The 16,060-nt window shown below is 40.4% G+C and overlaps 1 protein-coding gene across 6 annotated transcripts in view; it reads left to right on the top strand.

Annotated features, from left to right (window-relative positions):
- The window catches only part of LOC101482208 (potassium channel, voltage gated eag related subfamily H, member 7), a 76,086-nt gene extending 62,262 nt beyond the window's left edge, over positions 1–13,824 (top strand). For 5 of the 6 annotated variants that reach the window (XM_076880508.1, XM_076880507.1, XM_004570423.3 and 2 more), the window contains 4 exons: positions 4,079–4,369; positions 5,496–5,655; positions 9,843–10,020; positions 11,507–13,824. In XM_076880508.1, coding sequence (XP_076736623.1) covers positions 4,079–4,369; positions 5,496–5,655; positions 9,843–10,020; positions 11,507–11,782 — 905 coding nt within the window. In that variant the 3' untranslated portion in view covers positions 11,783–13,824. Of the gene's footprint in view, positions 1–4,078; positions 4,370–5,495; positions 5,656–9,842; positions 10,021–10,853 lie in introns of all 6 variants that reach the window. The other variant, XM_076880509.1, reaches the window with a different exon arrangement.
- The last annotated feature ends 2,236 nt before the right edge of the window (positions 13,825–16,060 follow it).

Raw genomic sequence — 16,060 nt, 5'->3', positions numbered from 1 at the left:
CATACCATGGATATCTTGGCCTCCAGTAAGGTAAGTTATAAGGAGCAGTGCCTAAAAGTCGTTCCTGACCATGTAACAAGTCTCTAGTAACAACTTTAAAATGCAGAATATTGAAAAAATTAGAAATGGCTCTGCACAGAAAGTCCACATTAGCTAGTCTTCCTTTGCTTTTTGTAAAATCCAGAAAACCCATTTAAAATCCTCATAAAATCCATCTGATCTTTCAGGCCCTCTATCTTAAACACCTCATAGTACCATGTTATCCTTACGAGCACTCTTCAATACGCCTGCACGGCTTACTTGTGGTTCCCGCAGTTTCTAAAAGTAGAAGGGGAGGCAGAGCCTTCAACTATAAGGCGTTTCTCCTCTGTGGAAACGGCTTCCAGTTTGGGTTCAGGAGACAGACAGTGTCATAAAGCTTATAATTAGGATTGGATCAGGTGCCTGAACCATTTTTAGTTATTCAGGTTTTAGATGTGTCCTTGATCCAACACAGCTGACTTAAATGGCTAAATTACCTCCTCAACATATCTTGAAGTTCTCCAGAGGACTGGTTTAAATGATTCAGGTGTGTTGACCCAGGGTGAGATCTAAAACCTGCAGGACACTGGACCTGGAGGCCTGGGGTTCGACACCCCTGGGCTATAGGCTTGGACTTCCAGAAGATTGTTGTTGTTGGTGGTTGCTCTTTGTTCATCTTGTCTTTCTCCTTATGACTCACCTGGCCTCAGCAGGTGACAGCACCTACCTGAGCCTGGCTATGCTGGAAGTCTTCCTGTTAAAACAGAGTTTTCCTAATACTCCTGCCCTGTCCTTCCTCACCGGGGATTGTCAGATTAATGACAGAGTAATGTGAACATTCTCTCAGTTTTAATTTATTTACTTTCATTTGATCAACTTCTGAAAACTTAGTCATAAATTTTACATATAAAATTTGACAATCACTTTAAACTGTAAGTCTAAAGTCTGCAAATTCTTTTCACTGTTTTAGACACAGATCTGTTTGGACTTGTGTAAAAGAGAGACACACAGCATGTAAATCTGCCAAATCAAATATGGAACTACCTGCTGACGTGACCCTTGTGAGTAAGGGAGCATCTGAAAGTAGCTTTTATTAATAATTAACAGTGAGCCTTTCATCCGAGCAACAGCAGCTGCAATTATGGATCTTATGACTAAATGACCAAAGTTTGGGTATTGAATTGTCAGCATAATTTGAGAGAAATGATCTCCAAAACCACTGTTACACTCTCTGTTTAGCCTTATTTCATGTTTTTTTTTCTGTGACTGATGTTTCACATACCTGTACCTATCACAGAGACTCACATTCAAATGAAGTCATTTTCCTATACATGTACCTGTGCACAGAGCCTAGGTGGAGCTGAGTGTGAAGCCTTTCTCAGACCTATTTTTAGCACATCTATATTGTATCCAGAAAGATTCCAGCATTTTTTTTAAGTGGATTGAAACCACATTTGGACATTTCTAGAGAAGTGTGTCAGTGTGGATGCTAAAGTCAGTTTACAAAGCGTCTTTTGTCATGCAAAACACAGGACGCAAAGGACAAGGTACACATGCAGAGCTGCTTACTTATTACACTGTTACCATAGCAACTCATTCAGATAGCCGGGCGACATGTAGACACACGAATCCAATCTGATCACTTAACCAAATAACAGTATTGAAACTGGGCCTTAAAAGGAAGACAGCAGGCAAATCAGAGTTGCCTGATGTCTTAGCAAAGCATGTGACCTCCCTGTGTCAGGTCAGAAACTCATGAGGGCTAATGAGAATGAATTTTGGGTGATGTGTTTTTCAATGCTTTGGATGTGTTGAATGTCTTCAAGAATTCAACATTTAGTTATCACACGGTGGCCTTTTGGCACACCGTCCACTCTGTAGGAAGTCATGGTGACCTTAGCTGCGAATTCGGTTTTTCCTACAAACATTTTTGATTCTCAGGACAGTATTTTAAATAAACAGGTCTACGCAACGATGCCTCCAGGTGGTGTTTGAGTTACACTGAAGCCCACTGATGCTCCATTTAACTTGCCAAAGCTGCGCTTCCTCATTCCTAGCCCCTTCTCATGAATGTGTGCTGACTCAAGTGCAATGACAGCCTCAATGTTAATAAAAGGGGAGGTTTATAAAATAAAAAAAGCTTATTTCCAGAAAAGATACTTTAATAAAGAATGTTTTCTTACAGTTAGGCTGGGTTATATTAGGTTTCTTTGTGCAGTCATGCTCAATCATACAAACTGAAAGCAATTCTCTGAACCTTCCTATTTGCTGCGGCACTGTTAATGCATTGTGAAAGTGCTCGGCACTGACAAGCTGGACTTGTTTTGTACTTTTCTGAAGCTCACGCATGACAGAATTTAAAATACAGAGAAGTCTAAACAATTTCATTAAACTACATTAATTAATCCATCTTTTGTCACTGTCACTGGCAACAACATACAAAAAGAGAACCTCAACAATCTGACAGACCATTTTAACAGGAAGAGGCCTCTGGCTGAACCAGGCTCAGGGAGGTGCAGCCATATGTTGACTGGTTGGAGTGAGGGGGAAGAGATGAGTGGAAAGAAGAGCACAGAGAGGCTACAAACAACAAATGGGGAAAATGGGGGGAGGTGAGAATAGATAAGTGCTCAGTGCATCTCCCAGCAGAGCCTATAGTAGCATAACTTGTTTGGATATCCAGATCCAGACTTATATGGGCTCAAAATGTGGTCAAAAATATTTTGTACTTGTAAATCGGTTTTGTATGTGTAAAAAAATTTGTGTGTGTGTAAAAAAGATTTGTATGTGTAAAAAAGATTTGTGTGTGGACTTAGCCAAAAAAACCCTGCAAGTTACAAGTACGAATTTTGACCCTATTTTTCTTCCTTTCATCTGATTGGTCAATGTCATGTCAATCACAAATGTAACAATCCAATCAGAGAAGTCCCTATATTAAACATGTAGACCTGTGACACAAAAATCACCAAACTCAGACGACCACAGACTGTTTTCCTTCGTGGTGATGAAGGAAAACTCTGGGTTGGCATGTAAAAGGGCATTTATTCCCTTCAAAGACCTGCAGTTCAAAAAAAGCACCCCTCAGACAGCCAAACCCATCTGTTCTCTGATTGGATTGTTACATTTGTGATTGACATGACATTGACCAATCAGATGAAAGGAAGAAAAATAGGGTCAAAATTCGTACTTGTAACTTGCAGGTTTTTTTTTGGCTAAGTCCACACACAAATCTTTTTTACACATACAAATCTTTTTTACACACACACAAATTTTTTTTACACATACAAATCCTGATTTACAAGTACAAAATCGATTTACAAGTACAAAATATTTATGACCTCATTTTGAGCCCATAGACTTACTCATAACCTGTAGGAAAAAGAAGAGTTTAAAGCTTAATATGAAAAGTAGGGAGCATGTCTGTCTCTTAAATCCAAACTGGGAGCTAGTTTCACAGAAAAGAGATCCAGTAGCTGAAGGCGCTGCCTCCTAGTCGACTGTAAAATAAAATACACAAACAAGTCTGCAGTATGAGAGTGAAGAGCTCTTCTGTCAACAGTTGATACTAAGAGATTTTAAAAATATAATGCTTCATCATCATTCAGTACTTCGTACGTGAAGTGGAATATCTTTAATTTAATCTAATTGGTCACCATGGTTACGAGTCCTCTGTCACTGGTGTCACCATCTCATAGTATAACACAGGTAGGGACAGAGAAAGTAGCTAATGGTCCATTTCACAGTCTAGCAGCTGGCATATCTTGCCTACATCCATCAGGTGTGAAGATTTAGACCTCACTTCAGTTTGGAATGAAAAGCTCATGTTCACTATTCATTACTGCTGAACAAGCTTGCCTTGTAAACACACATTTGGAACACATTATGATATAATGCACAACATTAACAGGCTAGATTGTGCTTTAACATTGTTTGTCCTCACTTTAATCCCAAAGCAAGACACGTGCTACTGTTGTCAGATAACAAAGGCAACCCCCACATCCCCAGAGGAAGTCAGTGTTCCCCCAGCAGGTTTCCTGACTGCACTTTGTGCCCGTAGGCTCCCAAAACCAGGACAACAAGGAGACTGCGGTCACCTACTGCAACACAAAGCAGACGAGGCAGATCTATGCTTCCTCGGCAGCTGAGAAGAGGAGAGAGTCTGCTGAGGAGGGAGAGGATGATGAGGATGAGGAGGAAGAGGAAGGCAGGGAGGAGGAAGAGGAGCAGAGGCCCTTGTGTTCTGGTGTGCTGGGCTACCCGGTGGTAAGGGACCACGCCCTGGGCCTTGGGTTGAACAGTGCTTCCAGTACACAGGCTGGAGACAACGCACAGAACCAGGAATACAAAGGTGACAGAGATGTCAGATGTATTTGTTCCTACAAATGAAGAGGTTTTTTTTTATCTCTCCATCAAGTAACAAGAGATTAGTCTTTATTTCTTTCCTGTCATTCAAATAAATGTTTTTTTCTAACAAAAACCAAGTGGATAAAACACTAAAGAAACATCTGGGAAATTACTGACATTGTTCAAATACACAGTTTCCTGTAAATCTGGGGGGTTTTTCCCTGTAAAGGTTGACACCAGAATAAGTAATTAACTTAGAAGTTCATTTTCAAGAATTCAAAAAACCCCAGTTAAAAAAGCCTGAGGGGAGGATTGTCACATCTATTAAAAATCCCAAAAAGGATTATGTGTCATGTTGAAACCTAAAACCAACTCAGTAATAAAATGTTAGAGGATTTTATCCAGCACTTGGCTCGGGACACCCCTTGTGACTGTAGGTTCGGGCCAAACTGAAGGATCTGTTGGAAACATGTTGTTAATGTGAATGTTGTTAATAGGACTGTACCGGCTGTAAACGCGCAGCAAACCGATACAGAATCCTCCTATGCATTCCGATGCAGATGCAGCTTCCACATAAACAGCTGCATCTGACTTCATTTGATCTGCACTCTCAGTAGTCAGCTGCAGTCACCTTAAATCCTCCATAAATTGGTTTAGTATAAACACACGCACAGGGCGCTCCTGAATTTTAACTGCAAGTCAAACTCAGCAGGATTCCACACTGACGTGGGAAATCTGTGTCAGTGTGTTGGTTTGATAATATCCCACAATTCAGATGTTACAGCTGTAAGAGGATTTGTTCTGGAGAGCAGAGTGATATTGATTCTTACAAACTGGCGAGAGAAATGCACAGGAAATGTCAATTTAATCTCTAGCAGAAACCCAAAAGAGAGGCAGGAAAATCCCACTGAGGTTGTGATGCAAGCTGGGGTCAGATGGGTGTTTTCCTCTCCAGTGTAAATGTCAGGAATCAGAAGGTGGTAAGCTGCTCGGAGCTCAGTAAAGCTAAATGATGAGAGGGCACAGCACATACAGTGCTTTCCCTGAGAAACCATTCTAATAACACAGATCGTTTCTTGTGCACGCGTGTGTATGCGTATTTATCTCTGCTTGCATGTCTTTCCCTCCAGAGCTCCACCCTGACGAGTGGGTGCGTCAGCATCCCGGTGAGGCTGCGGAGGAGTCGGCTCACTGCCAGGAAACACCAGCCAGGGAGGATGACAGTGACACAGAGCTCACCTATGGAGAGGTGGAGCAACGTCTAGACTTGCTGCAGCAGCACCTCAACAGGTGCGCAAGGGCAAAGGGGAAGGGTTTTGAAACAGCTTGTTGGTCATGTCAAACCAAAAGACTGCAAATGCTCTTTGTATCGTCAACACTCAGGATTACGTTGATACCGAGACTTCAGGCAACTTTAGCGGCTAAACTCAATAGTGAATTTCTAAATGTGATATAGCAACAGCAGCAGGAAAAGACCAGTTTATCAGTCAATGCTGGAGCTGAAGCTGAACGTCCCTGCAAAAGTCTGCTGAGCAGAATGGAACATGATGTCAGTCCTAAACACGTTACTATCTACATATATAAGTATATATAGCATAAGTATTTTTTTTTTTCATTTTTCATTTCATTTATCATTAATCACCCAAACATGCTGCACATCCTTTCCAACTCAAGCGCTCTGCCTAGCCAGTCAGTAAAAGTCCTTTTCGCCTTCATTAGTGCCTAGGATCACATAGAAGTCACTGCAAGCCTTCTGTCTCCATTCTTCAACTCTCTGACTACTCAACTTATTCTTAGCTAACCTATTTCTTTGAATACATTCCTGCACTTCTCCATTTCCCCACCAAGTACACCAAACAGCTTCTTGGCAGCTGTTTGGTGTACTTTAGCTGTACTTTCCCACTCATCGGTAACACTTCCCTACAAACCAGAGCAGGTCTCTCTCCCTGAACTGTGCATACGATTCTTTCATCCTCAGCTTTATTTGTACTTGCTTCCTCTTCTTAATATACAGTAATTTCCTATAGACTACCGTCTGATGCTAACTAGCGACATTCTCCCCTGACATAACTTTGCAGTCTTCTCTTTCGGATTCCCCTTCTGCATAAGATGTAATCCACCTGTGTTTAACTTCCTTCATTCTTAGATCACCCTATGTTTCTCCCTTTGTGTTTACAGCCATTTCTGTCCATTTCACAAAATCCACTACCATCTGTCTTTCTCGATTTCTCACTATAGCTATACAGCATGCCCTCATCACCTCTGTTCCTTTCATCTACATGTCTATTGACATCCACTCCAATCACCACTCTTTCGCCCATGGGAACAGTCTTTACTGCTTCATCCAACTTACTCTAGAATTCCTTCTTCTAACTGACATATTCAATCTGTGACACTGACAACATTCAGCATCACCCCTTAAATTTCTGGGTTCAAACTCATGATTCTGTCTGCAACCCTCTTCACGGTCACATTATTCACATACTTTTCCTTCAAGTTGACCCCCTTCTCCATTTCTCTTCCTATGTAGACCACGCATTTTGATCTCTTCTACTTTTTTTGCATTGTTGAAACCACTCATAGCTCATTTTTATACCAGAAAGCTAGCTTTCTCAGTTAATCCCATAAAAACTATAACACATCCTTTTTCTGGGGAGCAACTGCCAAATCACGGATGTCCTGTTTTTAAATAAAGGAACAAAGAAAAAAGCACCAATATGTAAACTTTCAGGCTTTTTTCACATTTTGAACAGTTTTGGTTAAAACTTAAACTAATCTATTGGTCAGTACTACTGGCCAATCAGATTTACCATCACTAGTCAATGTTACAGGAGCTAAATCAGTGGAATGCTATTTCAGGATTTTTCAGGCACTTAACCTTTGGATTACTAAAGACACCTCTGGGATCATGTTTGACTCAATTTTCTATAATAGGCTTTGTATTTTTCAGCAGCTTCTTTGAGAGCTAGCCATGTGAATCCCATAATTCTGCCTATAATTGGCTAAAACTTGCATACACATTTTAGGCCAGACACCCACTGCAGCTGTGTTAATGCAGAGAGTGGACCATGTGAGCAGCTGGTGTGATTCTGGGCTGGTGCACTGATACAGATGAGGGGGAGGAAGACAGTTAACGACTGTCTATTTATAGCGCAGAGCCAAAAGATACAGACAAATTGCAAGGGTTTCGACGTCATCCTACGAGGTTTGGTTTGTGGAAGTCACAGTAAAGTTGCCAATTGAAGGAGATGGCATTTGTTAGCAACTGTCTCACAAATCTCACATGAAGTAATGAATTGAAGGGTGGAACTACTTGAGTTTCTTCAATATTCTGCTCACTGCCTCTCGGTAGAAATTCTGGTCTCATCACTGCTGAATACCTTTCAGCCATTTATGCTGATTCAGTTGATGGGCAGGCTTGGCCACCGCACCACCAACCCTCATTTACCCTCACAGCAGAACCGAGACAAAGTGTTTACTTCCACTCTGTCCTCTGGGTGAAAAAACCCCCACTCACCTGACAAAGTACCAATGTGCTCGAGTCTGCACTGGAAAGCTTCTGTTTTGCTCGCTGTGTTTACTGACTCTCTTTATTTTGTACTGAAGGACAGAAAAGGAGTGTGTAAGCAGGGGGAAAAGAGGTGATTCATCACCTAACACCCTGTGGCTCATGATGTAACTTGGTGCATAAGGTGATGCAGCAATCTCCAGGAGAAATGAAAAACAGTTCATTTTTATAGAGGATTTCATACTTTCAAGTGCAGATATCACAGAATCAGGTTCAAAATCGGCACAACAGTGAGGGAACTGAGCACTGGGAGCACTTCTTCATTATCTACTACTTCACATTTCCACTTCATTTTGGAGGGAATTACTAGACTTTTTACTAGCGAATATCTTTAGCACACAACTCAGAATATTTGAATTATCTTTCCTTATTTATTGCTGGTGAAATCTTTAATGCATCAATACATGCACACACTATATGTGTTCGGTCACACCTTTGAGAATTCCTCATCTTCCTGAAGGCTCTGCATTTGAGCAGGATCATACTACCGGGAAACTCTTGATTGTCCTTACTATATGAAGGAAGCTTTAAAGCTCCCTCTAGTGTTCCATCCATGGTACTGCACTATACTGTGGTATGCTTTTTCTGTCTGCATATTCATTGTATAACAGTCCACACACTGCATAACTTACACTCTGCAAAACAGTTGAAATTTACACAAATACATTTTTTAAAATCCTGGTAGTAAACTGCACTACTGATACACTGATACTATTACTGCAGACGTTGGGGATTTAGTAAGAGTACTTTAGTTCTCTATCATATCAAGACTATCTCTCCACTCTGTTACATATTCCATATGTATGGGGTATAACCCCCACATATGAAATATGTAACAGAGTGGAGAGATAGTCTCTCGCTCAGAGAACAAGGTGACAATGTAACCGTATGTTGTGTAGTAATGATTACCTATAATGGTCTTCCTTGCTGTCACAGCAACAGCGAGTAGCCATTACCAGAAGACTTCTCTTAGAAATAACAGCTGTTCATTTGTTCGGATCTCATTTAATTAAAGTTTTTGACTGGTGTACTCAGAACTATCAAGCAGGAACTCATCACCTGTTTGTCATCAGTATGGAAATCAGTCTTGATTGAGAGTTCTATAGAACCATTTGATTCATGTTACAGCAGCTTATGAGTGAATGAACATGGCGCAATAAAAGTACTTTTAGAAGTACGTCTGTGAAGGTTCTCAGTCATCCAGGTCATCGCAGTCTAAGGAGCTTGGAAAGAAGATTTAAACCCAGTGGGGGGTTACTCCCACTAGGTTTATATCTGGGACTCTCCACCATTTGACCTTAGAACTGAAGAAGCTTCTCGGATGAGAGGTGAAACGTCTTCAAGCAACTTAAAGAAGTCCAGACGCTTTTAGAAGTACATTTTTCCAAACATTTACATTTACTTACATTTATTTAAATTTACTTAGGTAGAGTTAGGGGTTACCACTTTCTATAGAGTCTTGCTAATTACCTATTAATTTTGTTTGACACCCCTGATGTCGAGCATCAAAAATGGGGGAACTCCAGGCCTCAAGAGCTGGTGTCCCCACAGGTTTTAGATATCACCCTGGATCAACACAACTGAATCAAGCGATTAGTTCATTATCAGGCCTCTGGAGAACTTCAAGACATGTTGAGGAGGTAATTTCGCCATTTAAATCAGCTGGGCTGGATCAAGGACACATCTAAAACCCTGCAGGACACAGGCCCTTGAGGCCTGGAGTTCCCCTCCCCTGATGTAAACAATCAACTATCAAGGCTCATTGTTACTTTGTTGAAGTGAACTTTTGTTCTGCTAATATATTTCCTTCAGATGTGTTTTCTCTAATGAAACACAAAGATCTACAGCATCCAAAATGGAACCACTGTCATGCTGCTTTTCAGTTTATTTCATGTTTTGTGGCCATCAGACTTGAGTCCCAGATGACTGCAGACATCCAGGCTATCCTGCAGCTCCTTCAGAGGCAAACAGCAGCCGGTCCTCCAGCTTATAGCACCGTCACCTCCAGCCCAGAGTACCAGAGGCCAGCCGTCAGGATCCAGCTGGTCTCTGCCATCGATGTGAGCCCTGCTCCATCCCAGCCGCAGGTACAGCAGAAGCTTAATGAGTGGAAACGCTGATTTTCCCTAACACTGCCACGGTTTTCAGCTGGTTGTCACACTGTTTTACAATAGCTTTGGCTCCGTTTTTGTGGTAAATTTCAAATCTGTATAATCTTAAGATTCTTGTTGATGAATTCCAATCATAGTTTTTGTGTTGTTTGGGGTTTTTTTTGTAATTATTATATAATTAAATAACAGTTACCAAAAGTCAAACCAAATAGCAACTACCTTACCAAAAAGAGCTTAAAGGGGTCATTTCCTCTACATTTACTTAATGTTTACTTAAAGCAAAGATTACACAGTACATAACCTGCTGTTCATGTTACGGTCCCTCCATCACAGGTCAGCAAGGAAAACATCAGTTAGGAGTTATTTTGGAGCATAGTAGAGCAAACTGGTTAGCTGTGATGGAGCTCTGCGTTACACAAATCAGAGAACACCAGTGGATTTTGCCCGTCATCACTCAGCGTGCTGCTGTTGTAAAGTTGGAGCAGCTTGCCCTTCAAAATAATATTAAATATTGATCTTTTATTCCATTAAATCCAGTTTGATTTATTTGTGGCAGCAGTTCACAGTTCACGGTCCTTTTACATTTGAAGGTAAATAGCCTGAAATGTTATAAGATTTATTAATAATACTATCCTTATGAACCAGCAATCTCCTGTGACGAGCATCAGAAGCGTTTGTTTTCAAAAGGCCACATTGACTTTTTTGCACTATTGCACTGTCTTGTTTAAATCGAGCAGGATGGACTCATTTCAGTCATTCGCCATGAGATCTACTAACTGTTTTTTGTTTTTGTTTTGTTTGTTTTTTAGTTTTTAGTTTTAGGACATCAGGAGCCTGATTAGGAAGCTCCATGTGCCAGTTCTGAACCTCAAGCCATATTTTGCCCTTGTGTGTCCTATGAGCAAAGCACTGGTGATGGTGGGGAGGAAGAATTCCTTTTTTTTTTTTTTTTTTTTTTTTAAAAAACAGGATAAACCTCCCAGGAGGACCAGGTTCAGGAGAGGGCAGCCATCAGGTGACGTAAAAAACAAGAGAGAGAAAACAGGAGCAGAAAGACAACAAACAGAACGAATCACAGAGAGTAGAAAAAGTTAATGGCATGCAGTAGTGGCATATAAATAAAGAGGCTACTGGACAGCAAATAAAATTTTTCATCTCCTGTTATTATAGGTTTTGTATTATAGGTGGATATTTATGAAAGCAGTGTTGAAATAATGCAGGAGAGCACCTATATGGAAGGACAAAATTCACAGTAAAATTTAAATTAAATTAAATTTTTATTATTTATTATTTATTAAAACTAATAAGAAAGTAAGTGAGATAAAGCCTTGGAAAGAACTACCAAAAACCACTCCTACGTTGACCGGGTGTCAGGGGTTTATATCATGTGATAGAAAGTCGTTTGCTGTGTGTAGTCTTTCTTTAATTTCTGTGGATTTCCACTGTACTGTTCCATCCCCAGAGCCCCGGCTCAGAGAGAGCCCTGAACACATCCAAAGAAACCTCCCCAGTCCTTCTCCATGCAGAGACTCATCCCAATGGGGACTTAGCTGGACTGCTTGAGAATAACACCAACACTGAGCAGAGAGACATCCTAGACTCAGCAGAGCAGCAGCACCACCAACATCCACTGAATTTCCCATCAAGCCGGCAAGCCTCTCTACCAGATGTCCCCAGCAGCTCAGGAATGTTGGGACTCCACAGGCCAGTCTCCGACCCGGGGCTTCCAGGGATGTAGCCCCCACCCCCCACTCCAAACCCTTCGACAATGACTGAAGGTTATTTCTAAAGCTTGACTCAGGGTTTAAGAAAGAGACTAAATATGCAAAGGTTAAAAGAAACTGTAGACTTTCTTCCATTCCTTTTGAGAAAACCCCCTAGCTCCCTCCTCCGTCCCTGCCCTGTGCTCCAATTTAGATGTATAAAATCCATTTATACAGAGGTATTTATACACTATATTACTTCCACGTGTAAAGTCATCATCTACCATGTACATAGTTGAAATAGAACACTGCCAGCAACTCAAGGCACCTAATGTGCTCTTCCGAAAAGATATGCATGATTTTTTTTTTTTCTCATGTTGTCTTCTGTTGCATGTTCCTCACACACAGTGCAAACCACCATTCATTCAGGGGTGGCCTCAGCACGCTCACAGACTGCACACAGACTGTAGCCTTCCACTCTCATTTTCCACCACTCTTCCCTCCTCACAGGGAACAAAGCTACTTGAAACTCTTTCCAAGGCATTTCTAAACTTAGCACAAAAAGTATGGAAATTTGTGTTTGGTCAATTATTTCTTTGTTGTAATAATCCTTCTTGCTAATAAATGTTATACTGTTGGAACGCTTGTTTATTTCCCTTTAAATAGTGCCACATTTGTAAGGAAAATGCATTTGTGGGTTGAGCAGCAGTGTTGAGCAAGTGGGTTGAAACTATGAAAAACACGCCAAACCAGTTTATCTGTTGTCTTGTTTGGTGTTGTTTATTGAATTAAATGACTGAAGTGCGAAGAAACAAGAAATATTGACAATTTGTTCATTATAAAACAGGGGCCTCGCCTTCCACCTCCTCCTCATCCTAGTCACCAGCTTGGTAGCACAGTGCTGTGCGCTGGTGTCCCATTTTACAACCACCATTTGACCCAAGTCAGCCAAAGTGGTTGTGTTGGTCACAGAATAAGCTGTTTGGCAAGCAACCACATACTTAACTTTGCTGCTCAACCCACAAATGCATTTTCCTTACAAATGTGGCACCATTTAAGGGGAAATAAACAATCACTGATACAATTAGCCAAACACAAACTTCCTTACTTTTTGTGCTAAGTTTATATTTCACTCCACAGCTTTCAAGCTCCAAATAAATTGGTGCAGTCGCATATTGGCAAGGAGAGTTGTCTGTATGTTTAGCGTGCCTAATGTACACCACATTGCCATGACATATGAAAAACCAGTTATTCAGCCCCTATTACAGGATGTAATATTAGAGTGTGTAGAGGCTGCTCTGATGTCCCATAGCACAATGACAACTTTGTCAGTCTTTGAAAGCAATAATGATGTAACGATGAGGAGCCACAGTGGATTTTCTGGTATGTTTCTAGAGTTAAATACATTCTGGAAATAATTATCTATGAGCTGAAGAACATAGCGTTTGTGCTGTGGATGAATTTACTTGTATAGAGCAAACCTGATGTAAAGCTTCACACATTTTAGCTCACTTTAATTATTAGAAACAAACAAAAATTAAGACCACAACATGAAGATGATTAACACCCTGAGGAAGTCAAAAACATGAAGGACATTTATGTCAAGGCTGTTTGGACAAGTTTTTTTTCTGTGATGGTTTACAGTGTGAAGCACAGCTCACTGTCTGCTTGTCCTATTCTATTTTGGTAGTGATCAACGAGACACTGACAAAAGTCAGCATGAATCTTTGATGGCTGTTTGTGACAGAAAGTTTACAAAATGTATTGTTTTTTCCAGTCTTTTCAGGATAATTCACCAACAATAATTCCTGTAGCTTATTAAGCTAGTCCATTTATAAAAAACACACACGCACACACACACACACACACACACACACACACACACACACACACACATCCAACTTTTACCAGTAGCCAAATATATAAACCATGAATATGCATGAAAAAGCTGGACAAAGGATGAGTCAAACACACTTCAGAACATGCGTACACATGGTTTTCTCAGAGTAAGTCAAGCTTGACTTGCTGACATGGAGATCAGTAATAATGTGATGGAAATAAAACAAAAGAAAGTGTCCCGGAGCTTAAATTTCTTATTATTTAATTATTATCACACTGTAGAAAACAGTGGGTGGAGATTGTGGTGTGACCAAAATTACTGCAACCTTGGGATCTTATTGCCTCTGAAATAGTTGTTTCGAAGATAGGACCAGGTCTGGGAACACTACTGCAGTTATCTGTGAGGAATTAGTCAAAACTGCTAATCTGTTGCACAGAAAGTAAATAGAAATTCACATTAGCTATGTAGATTCAGAGTCCAGCCAGAACATTATGTTTTTAAAACAGAAATTCCTCCATAAATTGTTTTTGCAATATAGCAGAATAACTGCAAAATGACAGGCTCTGATACAGGAATATAATCAGTATACAACTAGCAGCAACCAGTTGAGTCGAGTGGGCTGTTGCAGAGACTCATCACAGGAGAGTTGCTCATATTGACACGTTGCCTCATTGCAACATGTTTGTAGTCTGACTTTATTCCTAACTTAGCAATTATATGCAAACCTTTGCCAATTTGTGTGAGAGGATCAGTCCACATTTCCTGTTTGGAGATGGGTCGCTGCCCTATTTGAAGCTTGAAGGTGCTTCACGATTCAGTGCAATCACAGGGCAACCAAGGTTGTTGCCCTATTTACACTCTAGCGTGACTGAGCAACACTAAATCTGGTAAATGCTTTTGATGTGGGAGCTATAAATAACAATAATAGTGTGTAGTGGTTATACATAAGGATGGGGCTTATTGGAGGACCTTATTGATGCCTTGGTATTCTTCTTTTTTTTTTTTTTTAACCCTTGCACCTGCTGCCCTTTGCTTTACACATACAGAGCTCTAGCTTCTGCTGATCTGTTTCTGATTGTAGAACTGAGACCAACAGAACACAGTTCCCACAAGTGAGTGTTTCACACAAGATCCAGAGTTTTTGTATACAAAAGATCAGTGATAGGATCGGCTAAATCCATTCATGGTTTAAGAAGGTAATTTTCCTAATACACATGCCCGGTTCATACAAGAAGAAAAGAATATGTGAGAATATGTGTACACATTTCAGTTTTTGTGCACACATACATGATTTCTTATGAATTATCTGTATCTGGATACATCAGATAAAGTGAACTTTGCGTTTACACCTATTCAAATTCATCTTAACTTGGTATTATTCTTTCAAACGAAGAGCTCCATTTGTCATTTTGTCACAGAAAATAAATGTTTTAGAAATAATTAAAACTCCTAAACTGATTTCCTTGACATAAAAGTCCTTCAAGTGTTTGAGAATGAGACTGCTTGACAGGAACCAGCGTCCCAAATTCTCTTGAAAGCTGGAAGGAACTGCTGGAGGCTAGTTTCATTCAGTTGCATGCTTTACGTCTTCCATTATACTCCTAAAATAACATTGCCTATGTGAACGTTAACAAAGCATGATGATTAAACAATCATCTTAAACAAGGTTTATTTCATGTATTTTATGCTGAGGACAGAGCTCAGCCTCCAAACGGCCTTAGCTTTATTCGCCTGCTCTAGCCTTTACAAACATCAGTCCGACACACCAAAAATCTGCTTATCCACAAATGTAAATGTACCAAACCATTTTAGATTAGACTGCATTATGAGAATTAGTCCTTTTAGTTTTCCAACTACATAAAGTCCAGCACAAGCTCGTGTATTGCATGGAGACTGCACTTGAAACAATTATAAAAAGGTCTGCGTGACACGTATTGATCTGTAATTACAGCACACGACTCATCCGCAGAGACTTGGAAATAACAGTTACATCTATTTTTCTAAAACAAAGTATTAATTTGCCATTATTTTTCTATGTACCTTGTTTGTTTCCAAAAGCCCTGCTCTCGGTTGGAATGCTGTGGACTACTGCTGGGACGATGATGATGATTAATGTCATGCGTAGCCTCTCAATGTAGCAAGCAGAGATGGGCAACACTGAAGGCGATGTGTTGCACAGAGTTTGTCTTGATTTTTTGCACATTGATTTGATGATTTTTTTCCCCCCAGTTTTTACTTGGACCTTTCTCTCTGATCATTTGGTATGTTGAAACAAGCAAGTTCAAACCCAGAACTTCGCTGTTCTCTGAAGAGAGCCTGGCTTGCATTTGATCCTTTGACTCCAAACCACTCAATAATACATGTAGACGTGATCAAAAACTTGGTGAGATATGAGAGAAATGATGAAATCAGATTTATCCTTCCAGAAGAACCAAGTGGTGAGATAATACACAATTAACATGGGTGAGATTAA

The sequence above is a fragment of the Maylandia zebra genome, linkage group LG23 (genome assembly GCF_041146795.1).
Source record: "Maylandia zebra isolate NMK-2024a linkage group LG23, Mzebra_GT3a, whole genome shotgun sequence".
Taxonomy (NCBI): domain Eukaryota; kingdom Metazoa; phylum Chordata; class Actinopteri; order Cichliformes; family Cichlidae; genus Maylandia; species Maylandia zebra.
This window is presented reverse-complemented; position numbering and strand designations above follow the sequence as displayed.